General features: G+C 47.3%; 1 protein-coding gene across 9 annotated transcripts in view; it reads left to right on the top strand.

Moving 5' to 3' along the window:
• Positions 1-21832, top strand: part of MTSS1 (MTSS I-BAR domain containing 1) — a 163209-nt gene that overhangs the window by 129068 nt on the left and 12309 nt on the right. For 6 of the 9 annotated variants that reach the window (XM_042924111.1, XM_042924109.1, XM_042924116.1 and 3 more), the window contains exons 5-9: positions 265-356; positions 2004-2078; positions 7007-7018; positions 18797-18954; positions 21163-21270. In XM_042924111.1, the coding sequence (XP_042780045.1) occupies positions 265-356; positions 2004-2078; positions 7007-7018; positions 18797-18954; positions 21163-21270 (445 nt within the window). The remainder of the gene's footprint in view (positions 1-264; positions 357-2003; positions 2079-7006; positions 7019-18796; positions 18955-21162; positions 21271-21832) is intronic. The other 3 variants (XM_042924117.1, XM_042924114.1, XM_042924110.1) reach the window with 1 other exon arrangement.

Raw genomic sequence — 21832 nt, 5'->3', positions numbered from 1 at the left:
GCATCCGTGCTCGTTAATACAAGAGTCAGAAGATAAGCAGGGGAAACAAGAAGAGATGTTGCTCCAACCAGTCATGCTTATGGCTTCCTAACAGTCTCTGGAGAGAATAAGGTTGTTACGAAATGGAGGGATTTGGGTGTGAACTTGGGCTTAGTATACTGCCTTGTCTTGCATCATGAAATCCTTGATTTAGGTACTTTTGACAGCCAAGTGTAAATCTTGACAACAGAATGTATCTAATTTCTTCTTTCTTTTTGGTGAAAGCGCTTTAATTGATTGTCTGATAAACCCGCTTCAAGAACAGATGGAAGAATGGAAGAAAGTGGCTAACCAGCTGGATAAAGACCACGCAAAAGGTACAGGGGGGCAAGCTGTCCTCTGCGTAGTAGTACGCGTGTTCCGAGCAGAGGCACGGGTATTGCCGGCTGCCGCCTGGTGCCTCTGCTGGTGTCATCCTAAGGGCCCACTCTGTTCCCATGTCTCCTGGAGGCATTTCTGTGTTGGAGAATAAGGAGTCAAAAGTGATCCCATGAAACATCCCCCCGTTGCTGAGAGCCCAGATTCTTGGTGGTATTAATTGCGATCAGGTAAATTAAATGTGAATTGCCAAAGATTCATACTTCAGGCATCACAACACATCTTGAAAACCAAACTTTTAATGATACAAGCTATCCTTGGGTCTCCTGTCCAGAACCGCCACCTTCTTTTTTTTTTAATTTTTTTTAAATGTTTTTCTTTATTTTTGAGAGAGAGAGAGAGAGAGCGTGAGAGAGCAGGGGAGGGGCAGAGCGAGAGGGAGACGCAGAATCTGAAGCAGGCTCCAGGCTCTAAGCTGTCAGCACAGAGCCTGACACGGGGCTCGAACCTGTGAACCACGAGATCATGACCTGAGCCCAAGTCAGACGCTTAACCGACTGAGCCACCCAGGCATCCCTAGAACTGCTGCCTTCTTTGGAAATGCTTCAGCAAACATGTCCCAGTCCCTCGTGTGCCGGCCGCCGGGGGCAGAGTGGTCCAGACAGACACCTCCCAAGCCGGTCTTCCTGGAACCCATGGGTGGGAGTGCTGGCATCGTGGCAGGGGCAGGAGCCATTCATTGCTGGGAGGCTCATAACTGCAGTAAAGTGTCGGGGAGAGAAAGCTCGTGGGTGGATCTGGGGGGGTGTGAACCAGAATGAAAGGGTTGGCTAACAGTGGATCGCATGAGCACGTGACTGAGGTGTCTGATTGGTGGCATGGCACCAGCAGGGAGGGAGGCATCGGGGAAGGCTGCAAGGGAACTGGAACAGTTGGCAGTCAATTGAATGCATACCAGGGCAGCAAAGGAGAGAAGTGTCAGAGGCAGCTGTCATTTCAGACGTCTGAATCTGGGTGATGGAGGTGCCAGCAACAGAAATGAGAAATCCAGGAATAGGTGTAGACCTGTAGGGGAAGCGGAGGTGGTTGTCAGGGGAAGTGTGGTGTTTGTGGGTCGCCCCCTCCTCTGGGGGGTCTGGTGCCGGCCTTGGTGTTGATGTGAGAATGAGGCTAAGGCAGCTGGGCGTTTCGCAGTTTCTTCCCCCCTGACACCGTCTGATTTCTCACGCTATAGTCTTCAGTGCTCTTCTCTGAATGGTAACATCTGGCCAGTGTTTTGCTACATGGGTTCTTTTTTGAGCAGAGCACTGCAAACTGGGGGCCTTGGGAAAGCAAATCCTATTCTTCAATTTCCTGACACGAGCTGAGAAATTGTGGATTTTTCACTTTTAGTAAAGTATTCCCAAATGATGTCTTTCCTCACAGCTGATATGAGTGAATTCTATCAGGAAAAGACCAGGGTGCATTTTGTTGGTTTTCATGTGAATAACCCCTTCAGCAGGAGATTTTTACCATATAGTACCCTGATTAAGCTGTTTATTGCGTATCATTGTTCATTCTTTCTGTGATGAAAGTAATGGTTGTTCCTAAAAGATTTTCTGTTGAGCAAGGTGGTAAAATTATTCAATAATTCTTCTTTCTCTTAGAATATAAAAAAGCCCGCCAAGAGATAAAAAAGAAGTCCTCAGATACGCTGAAACTGCAGAAGAAAGCAAAAAAAGGTAACTCTACAAATTCTGCTTTGCATAGTGTTACTTTGGGGAAATGAACATGTGCTTGATTTGTCTTTGAAGCAGAAAGCATTCGATTCAGACTTCCTTGCCTGTGACAGCCCTGGAGAACAGGAGCAAATAGAATCCATCTGAATTAAAGTTCTCAAGTGCAGAATATCTATTAATTTGAGGCCCTTGCAAAGTTGTGCTTGACTTGTTCCCTCCCCCCACCTTTGTCTCCAAAATTTGACAGTTTCCGTGCCCTATTGTGCGTTGTAATGAAACCTATAAATTTCTTGGAAGCCTTGGGATAACGCATAAAAGCCTTCATGCAAATGTCCTCTAGTAATTATTACAGAAATTATGTCATTTTCTCCTCCATCTTTCACAGCCTATAATCTCCGAAACCCTTTATTAAGTCTTGTGAGAATGTTAGAAACGGCTGCAGTGGGAAGCTGGGAGCTGTTGTTGTATAGAGAGATTTTTCAGGGTGTTCGTGAGTCTGGGGGCTCTCTAGGGGACACCAGCCTGGTGCCTCGTGGCTGTCTGCCCACCTCCCTGCTGACTGTCCTCCATCAGCTGGCCCGCTGTCAGATACGAGACCCAACTCTGCTCTTCCAGCGTGGACTTCGAATGTGCACAGAAAAATCTAGCTACATCCACTTTGCAAGCATTTGTGATGTTTTACTAAGACCCAGGATGTAGGGACTCAAACTTGAGAAGGTGACATTCTTTCCAGACTGTTCTTCTTGATAACAGGTTTTTGAAGTTGTTGTCTCACAACTGATGAAATGTTTTGTTTTTCCCCTGAGGCTACTCTGTGCTTAGTGTTTGTTTGGGGAAATTTTTAGGTAGAAATCCCCCAAACCAAATTTCCTCTTTTCCTTAAATGAGAGGTTCTCATTTGGTATTTGAGGAAAATACATTTGGAGAGATGGAGTAGTTTGGTGGACGGTGGGGTGAGGACTGGACAAAGTTTTAAAGCTTGGACATTTTTAAAAAATGCCCTCCTAGTTCTTGTGAAAAACCATAAGACCATTTCAAGATAAAGGCAGGAGAATTTAAATTTTTTTTTCTTTTTCTTTTTTTTTTTTTTTTTTGAGAGAAAGAGAGACAGAGCATGAGTCGGGGAGAGGTAGAGCGAGAGGGAGACACAGAATTCAAAGCAGGCTCCAGGCTTCGAGCTGTCAGCACAGAACTTGACATGGGCTTTTGAACCCATGAGCTGTGAGATGATGACCTGAGCTGAAGTCTGACGCTTAACTGACTGAGGCGCCCCAAGGCAGGAGAGTTTTCACTCATAATCAGATGTTCTGTTAGTATTGGCCTCAGTTGTTAGTTTTGGATGTGTGTTCTTGGTCTTAGTGCTTCTCGAATGTACATTATATCTTCTCAGTGCACCAGGGAGCTAGTGTTGGACAACGAATGGGGTTTGTGGCCAGTAACATTTTAGTGTGTCCAGAGGTCAATGTTCATAAGTAAGCCAGTCATCCACTTCCATTGAATCTGGGGTCCCATGGAAGAACAGGTTGGAACCGAATTCCATGTAGTTGACAGCTTAGCAACTTTGAGATAGAAGGGATTTGGAAGGAAGGTCCAGGGGAGATACTTCCAGCTCGGAAAAGGTCTGGGAGTTTGGTGAAGAGGATGAGGGAATTAAAAAGGAGCTGTTCCAGAGCTGTCTTTCCAGAGGCCTTAAGTTCTTGGCTGCAGTGATAATCCTTTTATCTGAATGCTCCATGGAGGCTGAACTAGTCTTCATCTGTCACTCAAAGTCCCTGGCATTGTCCAATTAGCAGAATTTGGACCTACGGGAAAAGCCTGATGGGTTGATTACAGTGCCACACAAAAGGAAGTTTCTGGCAATTAGACTTGCCCAGCACTGGCTCGGGCTGCCTGGAGAGGATAATGAGCTCCCCTTTTAGGCACCCGGTAGAAAGTTTCAGGACACCTAGGGTGCTGGACTGGGTAACATGAAGAGATAGATGCTTCTGGTCCTGGGATTCAGAATAATTGGCATTGGTTGTGGGGCTTCGTGGGGCCCTTGGGCCTGAAGGTAGTGAGTGGAGGCTCTGACCAAGGGTTTCTGAAGCATCCATCCCTCAGCCCCTAGCCATGTACCTGGTGGTGTCGGGCACCATGTCCTTCCAGACAAGGTGGCCATGGTGGTGTAGTTACATCTATGAGCCAAGTCAGATCAGTAGCTTGGAATGTTCCAGATAATTTTCTAGTTACTCCAGAGTACAACCAGAAAGCAGTTTTTATTTCTATCCTTTATAATTTTTTTTTCTACAATATATAAGTGCATTTTATTTGACCTGAGTGCACACATTTGTGTATTTCTGGGGTGAATGGAACCTTCTAGAAGGTACCAGAGTCGTCATTCTGACTGTTTAGAATGGAGCGCTCTCCTGGAAGATGGGTAGCCTGAGAATGGAGCGGGAATGCTACAAGGGCCAGAAGAAATCTGGTTATCTGAGGCTTCGAGTTAATTTTTGGGTCTGGTTACCGGTAGTTTCCCTTTTCTGCCAGGACTCTTATAGAGGCATCTGTATCATCTCCCTCAAGTGGTCCCTTCCTGGACTCTTGGCTTATAAAGTGTTAGTAGTTCCTTCTGAGATTTACACCATATGTTGGGATAGACACGTGCTTTGGATACATTTTTTTTTTTTTGTCCTGATAGAACTGAATCTGATAACCAAATAATCACTTACCTTTTAATGTGTTTTCAGGAGATCACCAAGCAGCATTCTGCCGTGCCTTTTTAAAAAAACTGTGATCTTTGATCTAAAAATTCTTCTGACTCTTTTTTTCAAAATTTCAAATTCCTTTGTGCATTTAATTTAAGCATGGTTGTAGCACTGCCTTTGACATAGGCAGACACATATGGGGTGCAATTTTTTTTTTAACATTTATTTATTTTTGAGAGACCCGAGAGAGACTGTGAGAGTGAGCGGTGGAGGGGCAGACAGAGAGGGAGACACAGAATCCAAAGCAGCTCCAGGCTCCAAGCTGTCAGCACAGAGCTGGATGCAGGGCTCAAACCCACAAACCACAAGATCATGACCTGAGCCGAAGTTGGATGCTTAAGTGACTGAAACACCCAGGTGGCCCTGGGGTGTAATTTTTGTATGTGACTAATTTACCTTAATTTTCACTCTGCAGATAATCACCTTTTGTCACATGTTTTATTTAACTCTTTTTTTTTTTTACTGTAATATAGAGTGGTAATTTATAATCTAAAGGTATTTAAATATTACCATCAAAAAACTTTGAATGTTTTTTGGTAGATTTGGCTAGATTTAATTTCAAAACCATTCCATTTTGTTTTAGATGTTTTATTTTTTTAAGATTTTTATTTTATTATCTTAGGGAGAGCACGGTGAGCAAGGGAGAGGGGCTGAGACAGAGAGAGAGAAAGAGGGAGAGAGAGAGAGAAAGAGAGAGAGAGAATCTTAAGCAGGCTCCAAGCTTAGTGCAGAGCCCAACTCTGGGCTTGATCCCATGACCCTGGGATCGAGACCTGGGCCAAAACCAAGAATTGGACTCAACCAACTGAGCCACCCAGGTGCACCTCAAAACCATTTTAAAACAACTTGGCAGGGGCACCTGGGTGGCTCAGCTGGTTAAGTGCCTAACTCGTGATTTCAGCTCGGGTGATGATCTCACGGTTCGTCAGTTTGAGCCCTGCGACACGCTTCATGCTGACAGCATGGAGCCTGCTTGGGATTCTCTATCTCCCTCTCTCTCTGCCCCTCCCCCTCCCATCAAAAATAAATAAATAAACATGTGGAAAAAAACCACCTTGACAGATGCTCCAGCTGTGGGTGAATGTACCCAGTTTTTGGAAGGCAGGTTTATGAACACCTACCAGGAGTAAACTCCAGGCAGATGTTGGGGGCTACAGAGACAGTACCTGCCCTCTGGGAAGTTCCAGGCTGGTGTCCGGGGTTGGGACACAGGCAGAGCCAGCCTTAGGGACAGCTGATGGGGAGAAGACACAGGCAGCAGGAAGGCAGGGACATGGTGTGGAGCTGGCCTAGTAGCCCACATTCTGAAAGGCCTCTCATGAGTCCCCATCAAGCCCTGCTGTTTGATGTCAGCTCATGGCCCTTTGGGGTCCTGGGGTCGGCCATACCTTCACGGGCAAAGCGCGTGTGGACTGGGTGTGGGAAACATTTGACGGCATTTGCCTGCTTCTGCCGCTGTACTGCACGAAGTCAGCAACCTTCTCCTTTAACTCCCATGTTACTCTTAATTTAAATGTAAAAATTAATTATGGTAAAGCCTTGTGTTTCAATCTGTAACTACTAAAAGCTTATCAGGGACTTTCTTTGGGAGCGCTGAGACTGGAACATTTTGCTGGATTAACCCTTGAGCCTGACCTTTCTACAGATTCAATCTATCCTTTTCAGCCAGACCCTGCAAAGCAAATACTATAAACCTAACAAACAGACTCACAGAATTCCAGACTAATGTGGTATTTGCTGTTAACCTAAAATGTTAAGTTGTTTTTTTTTTTTTTTTCACCCTAGCTTAAGTTTTCTTCCTTGGGTTTCTCTAATTACTTTGCAAGTTATAATAAATTATACTTGAAGGATTTTCTTGATACCTTAATTGGCTTCTTTTGGGAATATAGTCATCTCTCTTCTTAGGAGCCGTCCTGTCCTCTCTAGGGGTGATGCTTACTAAGTAGGAAGATTTCTGTTTAGATGTGAAGGAAAGAATATGAGTGAGTCAGGGAAGGGAACCTGGGCGCACGGCTGTTGGTGGAGGTGGGTTTAATTGCCCTAAAACAAAATTCGGTGGCCAGCCTCGGACTGTGTAACACATGAAAGAAGGGTAAGCCTGCTGCTCGAATACCAGTTTGACTTTATTATTTTCCTTTTTGTGTCAATTGTGTATCCTGCACTTTGTCACCGTGCGCCCCCCGCCAGTGGACGCTCTCGGTAAGTGTACCATCCTGACTCTCTGGTGGCTGGTCACGATGTGGTCCTTGCTGTGGGCTTTCCATGGTTGTCCAGACCTATGCTAGTTGCCCAAGTTTTCCTGCCGGCTCAGAGCAATCAGTTGTGCCTACTTAATTTTCCATAACTATGAAAATCCTGTGTGTGTGTGTGTGTGTGTGTGTGTAATCATTTTCTTTCTGCGGTGTTTGGCCCTTTCACGGGTTAGCCCAACACCCTGAGGGCCTTTGCATCACCATAATTCAGTATTAGACTTATGGAAAGAAGAAATACAGAGTGATTTGCACAGGAAATAAACGTATTTATACATACATATATACCTGAGCTATATATGTATATGTGTATTTATATCACAAACAAAATATGTAGAACTGCACTAAATAACCCCTCATAATAATTCCCAAATCAGATTTGGTTGCATTAAGCTAGCAAAATGTCTTTATACTTTGTCTCCCTGGGACCATATAGTTCTTTTCAAAATGAATAATCCATAAAAAAAAAAATCGAAAGTATTTCTTATTTCAGCAGAGTTTGTGCAGTGTTTCATTTCAAAGGTATCAGATCTTCAAATTCAATAATCAAAATGATTCTTCTTGCCTAAATGTTGAACCTCATTCTCCGGGTGATCTGCTTTTGGAGTCTTGTGGCTGTCCCTCTGTCTCGGAAAGGTCTGTCCGTGCGGCATCCGTGTGATTTATCCTTGCCTTGAATGTGCTTGAGTGTTCTCTGAGAACATTTTTACTGAACAGCTCCAGAGAGGTTCTTGAACTGGAATCTGTCATCCACGACAAACCCAAACGACATAGGTCTCCTATGACCAGTGGGGCCGAGATGGTCCCCAACTTTATAAATGATGATCTTTTCCAGTCCTCAGTGTTGTGATTATGAAACAGTTTGAACATTTTTTAGTGTACTTTTGGAAGGAAGGTAAGACAGCCCCTTTCGGTTTTTTGCTTACTGTGATAAGATTTATATAACATAAGATTCACCGTCTTAAAGGCTTGTGGTCCATTCACAATGGTGTGCAACTATCACTACTAATTCCAGAACATTTGTGCCACCCCGAAAAGATACCCCCTGCCTTTTGAGCAGCTGCTCCCCATTCCCCCTGCCCTCAGCCCTGGACACCTACCTGTCTGCTTTCTGACTCTATGGATTTACCTCTTCTGGACATTTCATATAAAGGCATCTGTACCATGTGTCCTTTCGATGACACAGAGTTTTACTAGAACTTTTTGTAAGAGTCTGGGGTGAGTCAGTCTGTGGCGTAAACTGCATGGTTTATTCGTTTTGAATGATGGGCAGTAGGGTTGGGGATGAGGAGAGAAATCGCACAGCCCTTTGGCTCTGTCACTTACATGCGGCTCATCTCAGGAAAAATCACGGCTCCCTCTGTTTCTTAACTCAAGCAAGGTTCACAAGGCTAAGCCACAGTGATATGCAATCATAGCAGTAAACAAGTTTTAAATCATTTTTGAACCTGAACGTCTATATTTTAACATAGGTTCTCAGTAATGAAAGTGTCCTGGTTTGACAAGAGAAAAAAAAAAAATATTTATACAAAACCCTCCTTTGATCCAGTTAGAAGTATTTACCCTGAACCCCAGGTTTCTGCATAAGCGTGGTTCCTGAGGGAAGGAATTTACAACTCCAAAAGTATTCCACCAGGCGTATACCGCCCCCTCAAGGAATTGAGACTCTAGTGGGAGTAAACCACCCTGTTTAATCTGGTATGCTCAGTGCCGTGATGAGTGTGAACAAAGGGTCTAGCGATGGGCAAAGAAGAAACCCAGTGAAGCTTGGAGTGAAAGGTGATGGGAAGATGGAAAGGGGTCAGCCGGTGGAGAATAGGGTGGGGGACGTTCAAGGTGGAGGGGCAAAGCATATGCCAACACATGGTCGTCACCATTTAGACGCAAGCACCAGAACCATGGGAAAAGGTGACCATGTTGCAAAGGGGCACCCTGAGGGCAACTGTGTGCACTACCCTGAGTCAGCTTTTCAGGAGTACCCACAGGGGAACCACAGGGATCCCGCCTGCTCAGCCTCAGCTGCCTGGCCACCCTGACCTGCCTCTAGATGGTTCTATCACTGGGCCTTATTTCTGCTCACACCCTGAACTGGACTAAACTTCTCCCCCATCAGCGTCCGTTTCACCAGGAGCAGTGGTTTTGATGTCCTGTGGCCACATCAAGTGCATGCACACATTCCCATGTGTGTTTCTTCTGTACCTACAGAACCAGCAGAAACCGCTCTAAGAACGCCCCGAGACTGTAGTCAGTGTGGGTCGTTCTCCCCGTCTCCGTGGTAAAAAGTTGGATGTGTCTGGGTCTCCTCCAGGCACCCCTGCCTTTGGTTCTGGGAAGAGGAATAATTCTATAAGTCCTCTTCCCCGGAGGGAATTCCCACCTAAAAATCTAAAGTCTGAGCTGTTAGCGAATCACCTGGCTTTGTTGCCCCACACGGGCAGAAGACTCTTTCCTCTGTTCTGCTGCTGGGTAGGAGGGATAAACGGCCGCTCAGAAGCCGGTGTGGCTGGCATGAGGGGACCTGCATGGCTGTCAACCATGAGCGTCATGGATGGGGCCTCTGAAAGTCATCAGGAATCGCCATCCCCTTTAGGAGCTCCTGGGCCACTGGAATCCATATGGAGCTGAGAGCCCACCCTGGTTGCTTCTTGCTGTCCAGGTCCTAAGACCTGGTCCTGGAAGGGGGGTGGCAGAGCCTAGAAAACTCTGGATACCCCCTGTGGTCACCACCTCACTAACACGAGTCGACTGTCTGCAGAGCAACAACCAGTCTAACATCCTTCCTAAATCCCACCCCTCCTAAATACTGCCCTCGGTGGTGTGGGGCTGGCGAGTGGTCCAGACTGCTTCCCCGACCTGTGCTCACACCTGTGCAAATGGTAGAAGTGGACCTTGGGCCTGAACAGATGATTGTTCCCTGCAGAAACTAAAGCTGGAAAAGTTCCTTCTGAAGTCAGGGGTCGGGTGTTGGCCTCGGCCTCCAGAGGTGGCCTGACCACATGCAGCCTCGAGATCTGTCTGGGTATTTGCACCCAACTGTAACTCGGTGGGGAAGGTTGAGTCACGGCTTCTTTCCAGGCTTGGGGAAGGCATTATAGGAGCACACACATTTAATTATGCAGCAGATAATTGAATGGGTACAAGCCCTACTTAATGGGGAAACCTGTGTGAAATGGACAGGGAAGGGCTTTGTAATAATGAGTCAGCACAAGGGAGCCATGGCCTGACGAACATTCTGGCTCTGGGAAGCCCCAGATAGAGCAGCGGGCAGAGCGGGAGAGAAAGGGGCAGCCTTGGCGAAAGCAGGAGTGATGGAATTTTCCTTTTTACACCTTGTGTGGCATTCGGAAGCTGTCCCTGCCTAGAATCACTTGAGACCTCGGAATTGAACCCTGGAAAACTCCTTCAAAGGGCTATTGCATTTGGAGAAGAAAGCAGGTGGTCCTCAGAGGCCGGGAGGTTCGTTGGCCATATTTCACAACTGAGAATGTAAGTAAAGACAGGCCACGCAGACACCCCCAGAGGCCCAGAGCTGCGAACCCCCTTCCTGTGCAGAGCTGGTCTCCGAGGAAAGCCTCACCCCGACGCAGCCCACCAGGTGCCTTGCCCGTGACTCTGGTCAGCTGATGGCTGACCTCAGGAGGCTGAAATTCTGAACTGTCTCTTGCACGGTGAGACTGTCATCTCGGTGTGGAGCACCTGGCTTCCCAGTGGCTACATTCAGAAGCCGAGGGAGAGGTATTTACAGTGGCGTGGAGAGGTTACAACAGAATCCCAGCAAAAAGGCCAAGAATTTAAAGAACAGCTTGCTTGGAGAAACGGATTCCTTGTACAATCTGGTTTTCATCTATGTAGCGAACATTCAGTGGCTGGTGCGGTGAGTGGGGGGTGGATGGTAGGTGTGCCCCTCTAGAGCTGCAAGCCGTCCTTGGTTTTCACGGGGCTAATTGGTTCACATCTGGTGTGCTCTCGTTCATATCCGTTCTCTGGGAAGGCTCCGGATGAGCCCTGGGAAGCCAGCCCGTTGAGGAGAGGGGTGTGAGTGCCTCCTCCACTTGCCCTGTGGGCAGCTAAGGAAGCAGAGGAAGCCTCTGCCCTCAAGCTGTCCCCGGGATGGCAAAGGCATTTATGTTCTCACATCAGTTTTCTGACATGTACAGTTAAACCCAGTTCTGACACTAACTACTCAGAGTTGGCATAGGTCCCAGAGGCTGAGGGGCTCAGTGCCACAAGACTGCCCCCACTTTAGCCACTTGCCACGAGTGGGGTTCCCCAGGCTCCCCACACTTCTGCCTGGCTAACCTCACAGTCGGGATTTCCTCTGGACTCCCCTCAGGTTTGATGATTCATGAACACGACTCACAGAACTCAGGGAAGCTCTGTACTTGGGATTGCTGACTTATTATAAAGGATACATAGGAGCACCCAGGTGAAGGGATACATAGGGTGGTGGTGGGGTCAGGGAGGGTGCAGAGCTGCTCTGTCCTCTCTGGGCATACCACCCTCCCAACACTTCGGTATATTCCCCAGCCCAGGAAGCCTCCAGAAACTGGCTATTCAAGTTTTTACCAAGCTTTGTTATGTAGTCACGATTGATTAATCATTGGTGATGTAACCCCACCCTCTTTCCCCTCCCTGGAGGTCAGGGGTTGGGGCTGAAAGTTCAAGCCTCTAATCCTGTGGTTGGTTTTCCTTGTAAGTGTCTCCCATCCTGAACTTATCTAACCCCCTACCCCCAGGTCATCAGGATGACAAAGACACTCCTGTCATTCTGGAAATTCCAAGGGTTTGGGGAAGTTCTGTGCCAGGAACTGGGGCAAAGACCAAACATATACATATTTTCTGTCCTAACACAACACTCTGGCGTCCTACCGACAACCGTGACCTGGCAACACAAACAGTACAGTTCATTATGAAGAAAACGCTGGGGCTGGATTCTCCTTGGGGGAGGTGAAGGCTTCCAGGAGGAGGCAAATACTCAAGCAGACTCCTAAAGGTTGAATCGAATTCTTGTAGAGACAGGGGTGGGTGGGACAAGAGATGAGTGTACTTTCCGGGAAGAGGCACACAGAAAAATCAGTGGGGCTGGAAGCAGAAGGCTGGTTTCGTTGACATTTCATCCATTTAATATTGATTGGTGCCTGGTAGGTGTCCATCAGGGGCTCGATGCCAGGCTCCGGTTCTCCCCATGCCCAGGGAAGATGGAGGAGTGCGCTGTACCTTTAAGACCTTACCTTGGATAGGCATGGCTCTTGCATCTTCCCTCAGGTGTAGAACTAGCCACAGGTGAGCAGGGAGGTGAGCAGGGCCGTTTTTTTTTTTTTTACCGTATTAAAGACTTAAGACTTTCAGGACTCTGAAGCCCTTGAAGGCTCCTTGGCTTCTAGAAGGTTCTGTGAAGGTTCTGTGCATTTGGATTAGTGACGTAGCTGGATACCCGTTAACAAGTGGCTGTTGTGATCCACACGGGAGATGACAGTGACCAGGGCTCAGGGAAGTGGCCACAGGGATGGAGAAAGAGCATTTTAGGGGAAATGTGAGAGAGAGAGGAGTTGAAGAAGATGCAGGTTTCAGGCAACCAGGTTGACGAATGGGAGAGTGTTTCTTTGACCACAGAGGAGGAATCATGTCAAAGATAGGAGGGTTCTGAGACGCCATGGGTGGTGAGCCACGCGTTGGCATGGGCTGTTTCCTAGTTTCCTCTAAGCTGTCTTTGCTTTGATTAAGCAGCTGATGGTCCAGGGACCAGCGAATCCTGGTGACAAAACCCCCACCTTTTAGTGAAAGGATTATGGGATCCTTTGCATTTCTGTGCATCAAAGAAGACATTGAACTGAAAGCTCATTAAAAAAAAAACCAACCTGTGTGCCCAGCAAACTGCCCCCGGCTGAGGTGCCCAGCGTGGGGAGGATGGCTTCAGAGACACCGATAGCACCTGACACGTACCGAGCGAGCGATCGCCACGTACTGGGCGTTGTGCTACACGCTTCACGCGAATGAACTCATTTGGTCTGAAAACAACCCTGTGAGCAAGGTACTATTATGTATATCTCACAGACAAGTGGACAGTGAGGCACACAGCACGTTGAAAGAATAACAGAAACTGAGTTGGTTTGAGAATTTTTTTAAGTCAGAACGCCTCCCATCTTGTCTGATCGAATCCATCTTTCTTTTGACTTCTGCTTGTTTTCACTTTGGGGAATCAATCCAAAACTGCTACAGGCTATCAGGATAGAAGATTTGTCCAGGGATCACAAGGACAGCCGCCTTTCGATGGGGAAGGGGAGTTCTTATTCCATTTCTCATCTCCAGCCTCTTCTTACGCGTCCGTTTCTGTATTTGTAGCCCACATTTCATTGACTCTAGGATGCCATGAGATACACACCATTTTTTTCCGGACCGCGATAAAAGAGGGGAAAAGATGGTGCCGACTGAACTCTGACACACCATTGATTACAGGACGCACCCTGATTTGTGAGCTATAAAAATGAGAAAAAATGGGTGCCTCCAAATGAAGTACTGTGTGTGTGTGTGTGTGTGTGTGTGTGTGTGTGTGTGTGTGTGTGTGTGTGTGTGGCAGATGGAAGGCATTTTGTTAGATCCTGATTGTTTCCCTGTACTTGTGTCTCAGGAAAAACAGATGACCTTGGATATTTTCCTGACAGCGGTCTTGACCCAGTGTGTTGGTTCTTCCCCGTGGGAAAGCCCTTTGCCTGAGAATGTGTCCGGCGTGGTCGAGCCCCAGGGCTCAGGCGTGGGCTGCAGGGTGTGATGAGAAGGCTGGGAGGTTCCAGATAATGCGATTCACAGTGGACTGGGTTTTTGCTTTGGGCTGTTGGGGACATTGAACATTTAGCTCCTGGCGACTTGTTCCCAGGGTTTATGTTTGCCGTGAGCATGAAGTACAGAGAGCGCGGCCCCTGAACAGGAAAGACCTCCGGGTGGAGGGTGGCCGGGCCTATTCCTGGCTCAGGGGCTCCATGCAAGCCACGTAGCCTCCCTTGGTCTCGGTTTTCCCTTCTCTGAATAGGGGGTGTTAATTCCTGCCTTAAACATTTACATAAAGATTAAGGAAAACAGAATATAAATGTTTGCAAGATATGGCATCTTCATATCATTCCAGACCACTTTGTAATCTCTCCCTACTTAATTAAAATGAAAAATGAAATCTTTTCTCCTTTGGGAATGCTGCTTTGGCCCCTGGCACTGTGCCCATTAATGGTGCTTTGTCCCCGCAGCATTTTCTGTAAAGAAAATAATCTTCTGAATTCTGGGGGAGTAAAAGCCTCCTGGGTGTTGTTCGTTGGAATTCTGCGGCGTGAATACAACCAAGACCTGGAAGCTGGCAGTGGGAAGACCGTTCTCAAGACCGAAGTGACTTAGGTTTAGAGAAAAGGTCACAAGCAACTCTTCACTCGGGAATTTTGTCTGGAAAGTCCCCTGAAGGCACTCCTCTCCTTTCTTGTGGCTGCCTGGCAGTCCTGGGTCCCGGGATTTGTGTTTCATAATGTTAGGCCATTTAAGGGCAGGATGGTCGAGCCCTTTCAGCAAACTCGGGCCAAGTTACCCTACCAGTGCCTCGTTCATTCGCACGTGTTGAGAGCCTGTGTGCTCGGTAAGAAGGTACAGCGCGGAGCAGAAACGTTCGTGGGGTTTCCGATCAGTAGGGCAGACTGACCTCAGTCAAAGAACTCAAGAAATAAAGATGGAATTTGTACTGGGAGGAATGTCCTGTGGGATCCATGGAGGGCACTTCTGAGATCAAGGAAGGAAACCCCAATCTAATGAGAGAGTTCCAGAAGAGATTTCCTGAAGGACAGAGAGTTGCCAGATGAACAGGCCCTAGGTGGCTGTGGAGGGGGAGGAGAGCGTGTATGAGGATTGGATGCAGCCAGACCCTGGACTCTGGAGAAGGGTCTGTGGGGGTGCAGGGAGGAGAGAGAGTGGCCTGAGAAGAATCTCAGAGGCTGCCGGTGGGTGGGCTGACCCATGCATGCCTTGCAGGGCAGGCGATGTTGATGACATTGGACTTTTCCTGAAAGCGCTGGGCGGTGTTGAGAAGTGGTACTTTGCCTTTTGCAAGAGTCTGGCACTGCTCTGGGCCAGCATGTTAGGTGACAAATTGGGGGACATTGCAGCTGTCCGGACGAGAGATCGAGGTGACCCAGTGAGGGTGGCCATTGCAGAGGTGGAACGAGAGGCTGGGGTCAAGTCCAGAGGGAACTCGAGCGGCCAGCTGTGCTCGGGGAGCCAAGTGGATGAGCTCTTGTGCACTGAATCAGTACTCCTACAACTCTGGATTGAATCTTAAAGCTAGTGCATCCAACTGGGACATGGAATAATTTCTCCTACAGTTTTTTTCTTTATAAATATAATTATATGTTATATTGGTGAATTTAAGAAATAAACATTGTGTTTTTAGGTTATGATATATCCTGAATGGAAATGTACTCACTGTGCCTATAATTATAGCAGTCTTTACAGATTATACTTATTTTAGAATACTACAATTTGCAAGTCCTTTAATTACAATATAATACATATTTGAGATAACTTTGCTATAATTATAGAATAATTTAAATTTATATTTACCAGATTAGATGACACTTGGTTCCCGTCACTTTTCATTCCTATGTGGGTATGTTTTCTAAAGTCAGTGTGATTAATTACAGATAGAAACGTGCCTTATACTTTGTGAAAGGAAGGGAAGATACACGTTTTCCTAATTTCTTATAATTAGAGGCTGATATGAAAAGACATTGCTGCCATAATCGAAGCACATCCAAGTGGGTTTGGTCAAGCGTTGTGGGTTTTAATCTATCTTCCTGACGCCCCTCCACCCTCCCCAGGAATTGAGAACATTCTGATGGCTGGGGCCCCTCATGTTCTGTTAGAACATCATAGAGGAGATGGAGAGACATGAGGAGGCCCTAGACCAGCCTGAAATCACTCCACCTCCCCCGGCAGGGCTGGGGACGGACCAGGCAGTTTTGCAGGTTGCAGAACAAAAGAGAGCGTTTTCAGCCTCCTGGAGCTTCTCTACCAGAGGCTTGTGTCAGGTGTACCTTAGGTGTATGTGGATTCAGTTGCACAAACCAATAATTTTTAAATGCTTATTTATTTGTTTATTTTGAGAGAGAGAGAGAGAGTGAAAGTATGTGTGCACATGCCAGCAGAGGAGGGGCAGAGGGACAGAGAGAGAGAATCCCAAACAGCCTCTATGCTGTCGGCACAGAGCCCGACATAGGACTCGATCTCATAAACTGTGAGATCATGAGCCTGAGCTGAAATCAAGAGTTGGATGCTTAACCAACTGAGCCACCTAGGCGCCCCAAACCAGCAATTTAATAGAAAGCCCCCGGTTCTCATAGGGCTGCTGATGCCCCAGCCTTCCCTCCTAGAGCTTGAGTCGCAGACGGTGGGTGTCCTCAGTGGGGTGCACTTGTCCCCTCCCTAGATGGTCCCTGGCTCTCACAGGTTTCCCATCCGCTGCAGACTCGAGAAACCCATGGTCTGACGCCAGGTTCACGTAGGGGGGCTGGGGGGGCGGTGGCGCCCTGCATCCTTGGGGAGGCAGCTGGGAAACCTGCAGGAGATGCTATAATTATCCTGAGGGTAGACATTGACTAAATGGAGGAATGGGTGAAGGGTCACCTTGGACAGATGCAAACTCTCCCATAATGGAATCACTGGATAAAATCCCTGCACGGAATTCAGTGCTGCCTGCTATAGCCGTCCGGAACTTGTACTGGCTTGACTCGCGAGGGTCCTGCATGCAGCATGTACTTCGCCAGCCATCCAAGGCGTTTTCAGGGGTGACCTTCGACTAGGCAGGACTTTCTTTTTGTGTGCCAACTTACAGCTCAGTCCCTTCCCAGGAAGTGATGTTTCCCTCATTAAATCCAAAGACCTTTTCTGGTGGGATGTTCTTGAAGCCTGGGTCAACCTCTTGCTCCATATTAAGCTTTCTCATCTGCTTATGAGAGAAAATATGGAACATGTTCCTACTTTCAAGGCAATTTCCGCTGACCCTTTCCTTTTTCAAACCAAATAACACATTGCATTTAATGTTCTCTACATCATTTAAAATTTTTTTAAGTTGATTTATTTATTTGGAGAGAGAGAGCGTGTGTGCATGCCTGAGTGAGAGAGGGACAGAGTGAGAAGGAGAGAGAAATTCTAAGCAGCTTCTGCACTGTCAGCTCAGAGCCCCACTTGGGGCTTAAATTCACGGACCGTGAGATCATGACCCAAGCCGAGATCAAGAGCGGGACACATCATTTTAGAGAGGGCTAAACGGTGACTGCTCAGGCCCCTTGCTGATTCCTTCATGTGGCTCGAGGCAGTGGGACAGAGGAGAACGAGTCCAGCCCTAGAGGGGTCAGGCTGTGTGGGCTCTGCCCTGGATTCCCACCTTTCCCTGAACAGCGCTGGGCAAGTCTCTCTCAGCCTCTGCCGAAGTGGAAACAGGTTGGATAGCCCCAAAGGCCCCTTCCATGTCTAGCATTCTGTGTTGAAAATGATCAGACATTTATTGAGTACTTGCTGTATACACACATGACATTGTACCAGGGGCTGGGCTGGGTGGGAGAGTTCCAAGTCCCTGCTCTGAAGGAGTTTAGAAAACATTCCCTGGTTCAGGTGATAGGTGAAGCCCCTGCATAGGGAGACCAGTATGGAAGCCCGTGAGCTGGGCTCTCGGCTGGTCACCCCCTTATCCCCATCTACAAATCAGATTTGCAGTAGCCTCTCCTTCTGTCGTGGTGCCAGTGTTTCTCTTCTAGCACAGCAAGCCTTTTCTCTAAAGAATCCAGTTGTAAATATTCTTGGCCCAGGGGCTATACAGTATGTGGTATAACAATTCCATTCTTCAGTTATGGCAAGAACAAGTAGAGACAGTATATGAACAAGTGGGCATCTCTGCGTTCTAATTAAACTTTATTTATGGACATGGTTTGCTAACTATTTTATAAAGGTTTAGTTTGAAAGGTTAACACTCTGTCTTAAACCCTAGAAAGGGTTGTGTCATCGTAACTGGGGTCTGGATGTGGCCAGACGATTACCACACGTGGGTCAGGCTCAGCACTGACCCTCCCTTTAGACTTGCACCAGCAGAGACCTGACTGTAGGTCAGTTTGTTACTGGGCTTGTTTTATAAGAACATTCAGGACTCCACCAGGGAGTTAAGCTGACTGCCAGGGAGTCTCAGGCGCCCCCCCACCCCCACGCCATGGCCAGGACAGTTGATACTTTCCATCTTTGTCTTCAGAGACAGAAACTTCTGTCCAAACAGAGGCTCTTTGATTGAGGTTGACCCAACAAAGCCACTTTTTGCCCATTTCGGGAAACCTCCACAGGCCCTCACCTTGTTCATCCCTTGGCCTCTTCAGAATGTTCTACAAAGAAAGAATACTGTCTGGCTGCCACATCCTGGGGTTTTGTTGGCAGAAGTCTCCATAGGGGGTTACGTAAGGCAAGAAGGCAAGTCAGGAGGAGTCACCCCAGGAAATCTTCCTTGTCACGAGGATAAACGTGCCCTTTGGGCACTGGAAACTGGAAATGGCTGGTACTGGACAAACAGCTACCTTCAGTCCTGAGTATAACTGAGTAATTGTTTTAAGTCCTGGCAACTTGTGGTTTCCACTCCCGCAAGGACTCGAGGGAGGAAGGGCATTTGTTCCAGAAGCTGGTGTTTCAGCAAGCCACGCTTGGGGCTTTGTTTTGTTTACAGGGAGAGGTGACATCCAGCCTCAGTTGGACAGCGCTCTCCAAGATGTCAACGACAAGTATCTCTTGTTGGAAGAGACCGAAAAGCAGGCAGTCCGGAAAGCACTGATTGAAGAACGCGGCCGATTCTGTACCTTCATCTCTATGCTGCGGCCCGTGATTGTAAGTCAGTGGAAGGCTCTGGAAGGCTTACACTGCTGGTGTGGAGGAGACTTTCCTTTATTTATCCAACCATCACTGAGTCGTCAGGAATCTGCTGTGTCTCAGGGATCACGATGGTGGAATCACTTCTGTAGAGCAGTGATTCTCCATGAGTTGCCGATGACCACATGGCCACTGCTGGTGCACAGTTCTTAGCCCGAGTTGTTGACTTACTCTTTCTCCCCCCAAGTCTAGAAGGCCTTGCAGAGTGGTTCTTAAAGTGCGATCGCCTGGCCAGCAGTGTCACCTGGGAATTGGTTACAAATGCGGCTTCTCGAGCCCAACCCAGACCTTACTGAATCCAAATCCTACCAAATCCAAGCCTCTAGGGGTGGGGACCCAGGCATCTGTGTGGTTTTTTAAAATTATTTTTAGTTTATTTATTTATTTTGAGAGAGAATGAGAAAGCAAGCAGGGGAGGGGCAGAGAGAGGGAGAGAGAGAATCCCAAACAGGCCCCACGCCCAGTGCAGAACCCGATGTGGGGCTTGAACTCCTGAACCTTGAGACCGTGACATGAGCTGAAATCAAGAGTTGGACACTTCAGTGATCTCCAGTCATCTGTGTTTTAAACAAGCCTTTCAGGTGATTTTGAGACCCAGTGGCTAGGTTCAACACCAGTGAGTGACCATGAGGTTAATATGGGAGGAGCCTCAAATCAATTCTTATTTATTTATTTATTTATTTATTTATTTATTTATTTATTTATTTATTTTTGAGAGAAAGAGCAAACACATGAGCAGGGAAAGGGGCAGATAGAGAATCTTATTTTGTTTTTGTTTTTGGTTTTTTTTGAGAGAGAGCACATGAGTTGGCGAGGGGTGGGGAAGGGAAGAAGAGAGAATCTCAAGCAGGCTCCATGCCCACACCACAGAGCCCAATGCAGGGTTCGATCCCATGATCATGATCCCGGAATCATGACCTGGGCCGAAATCAAAGAGTCAGACGCTTAACCACCTGAGCCACCCAGACATCCTAGATTTTTTTTTTAAGTTTATTTATTTATTTTGAGAGAGACACAGAGACTGAGAGGAAGGGGCAGAGAGAAGGAGTGAGAGAATCCCAAGTAGACTCCAAACCACCAGCACAGAGCCCTATGTGGGGCTTAAACCCACAAACCGTGAGATCATGACCTGAGCCAAAGCCAGACACTTAACCTACTGAGCCACCCAGGTGCCCCCTGCAAGACTTATTTTTTTTTTTAACATTTATTTATTTATGAGACAGAGACAGAGCATGAACGGGAGAGGGTCAGAGAGAGAGGGAGACACAGAATCCGAAACAGGCTCCAGGCTCTGAGCTGTCAGCACAGAGCCCGATGCGGGGCTCGAACTCACGGACCACGAGATCATGACCTGAGCCGAAGTCGGACGCTTAACCGACTGAACCACCCAGGCTCCCCAAGACTTATTTTTTTAAGTAAATCATTTGCATTGCCATAATTGAGGACTTTTGCTGTAGGCATTCTTGAAGCTGATACAACGACCCCAGCTCACTTCCCTCAGCCCTAGCAAAATGCCCAAGTAGGAGTCGTTCCTCTGAGCACAGAGCTTTTCCATGGCTCATTCTTGCCGAGGCCTGCAGTCCCAGCTTGGTACTTGGGTGAAGTGAATGACTTTCTTCCACAGTCTCCTGCCCCTATCTCACTTGCTGTGACTTTCTATTAAGTAGGTGGGGAAAAAATAAGAAAGAAGGGGGAGGGGATAGTTAACTTTATTGCACACACATGTGCTGTCACCAAGAGCTGTTATCAGATCTGGACCAAAATTGTTCCAAATCGTGTCAACCGTCGAAGCTGAGTGAGCTCAGAGGGCCTCGGCCCATGGAGGGGGCTATGCTGCAGGACTCCATGAGAAGATACAGGCGGACCATCCAGGAAGATGTGGCAGCTACCCCCCCCCCCCCCCCCCCCAGACACCATGAGGAAGGCCACGTGTTTTCTTTGACTTGCTCACCACTGTCTGGGCGGGACAGGTCACTCCATAATTATGGCAGATTCCTTTTTCCCTTTTCGTTTCCCAAAAGAAAGGGCTTTAGCCAAGATGTACCAGTCTCGAGGTGACTTTTCTGGAAAGTTGAAAGGGTTAGACAGTAACCCTAATAAAAACAGTTGAGCCAAGACCATGAATGAATCACTCATGATGACACGTTGTGGATTACTTTCCTTCAGGAAGAAGAAATCTCCATGCTAGGGGAAATAACTCACCTTCAGACCATCTCAGAAGATCTGAAAAGCCTGACCATGGACCCTCACAAATTGCCCTCCTCAAGTGAACAGGTAGGAGCTGTGGGCTAAGCACTCGGGAGGGCAAACCAAAGACATAAAGGTTCAAGGTCTCGAGAGTTCCCGGAGGCATCGCATTTAAAGTCCTATCTGTGTTTCGCTATATTGTGAAATACAGTAACCATCTTTGCTAGCCATTATAGAGCACTTGCTGTGTGCCATGTATGTTCGAAGCGCTTTACGTAGACTTCCTCAGCTAATCTTCAGTATTATTCCCATTTTACAGAGCAGGACACTGAGGCACTGAGAGATAAAGTCCTTTAACCAGGTTCATCTAGCTAATTAGTGGTAGAAGTGGGATCTGAACCCAGCAGTCGAGAGCCCATGCATGGCCTTAACCACTGTGTTCACCTGTCCTCTAGAAATAAACTCTCACAGGAACATGATAGTGATGTGTTTTGGTCATCCTTGTGAACCATTCTCACTGAATTTCTCCCATTCTGATGGATTAAAACAGGGTCTCTTTTACAGAAAAGATGACATCTTTCGTGCTTATTCATTTGGTTCATATGACATTAACATATCAAGTGGGAAGGACCGTATTTGGGGGGACAGC

The sequence above is a fragment of the Panthera leo genome, chromosome F2, assembly GCF_018350215.1.
Source record: "Panthera leo isolate Ple1 chromosome F2, P.leo_Ple1_pat1.1, whole genome shotgun sequence".
Classification (NCBI taxonomy): Eukaryota; Metazoa; Chordata; class Mammalia; order Carnivora; family Felidae; genus Panthera; species Panthera leo.
The sequence above is the reverse complement of the archived record's forward strand: the minus strand, read 5'-3'. Positions and strand labels throughout refer to the sequence as shown.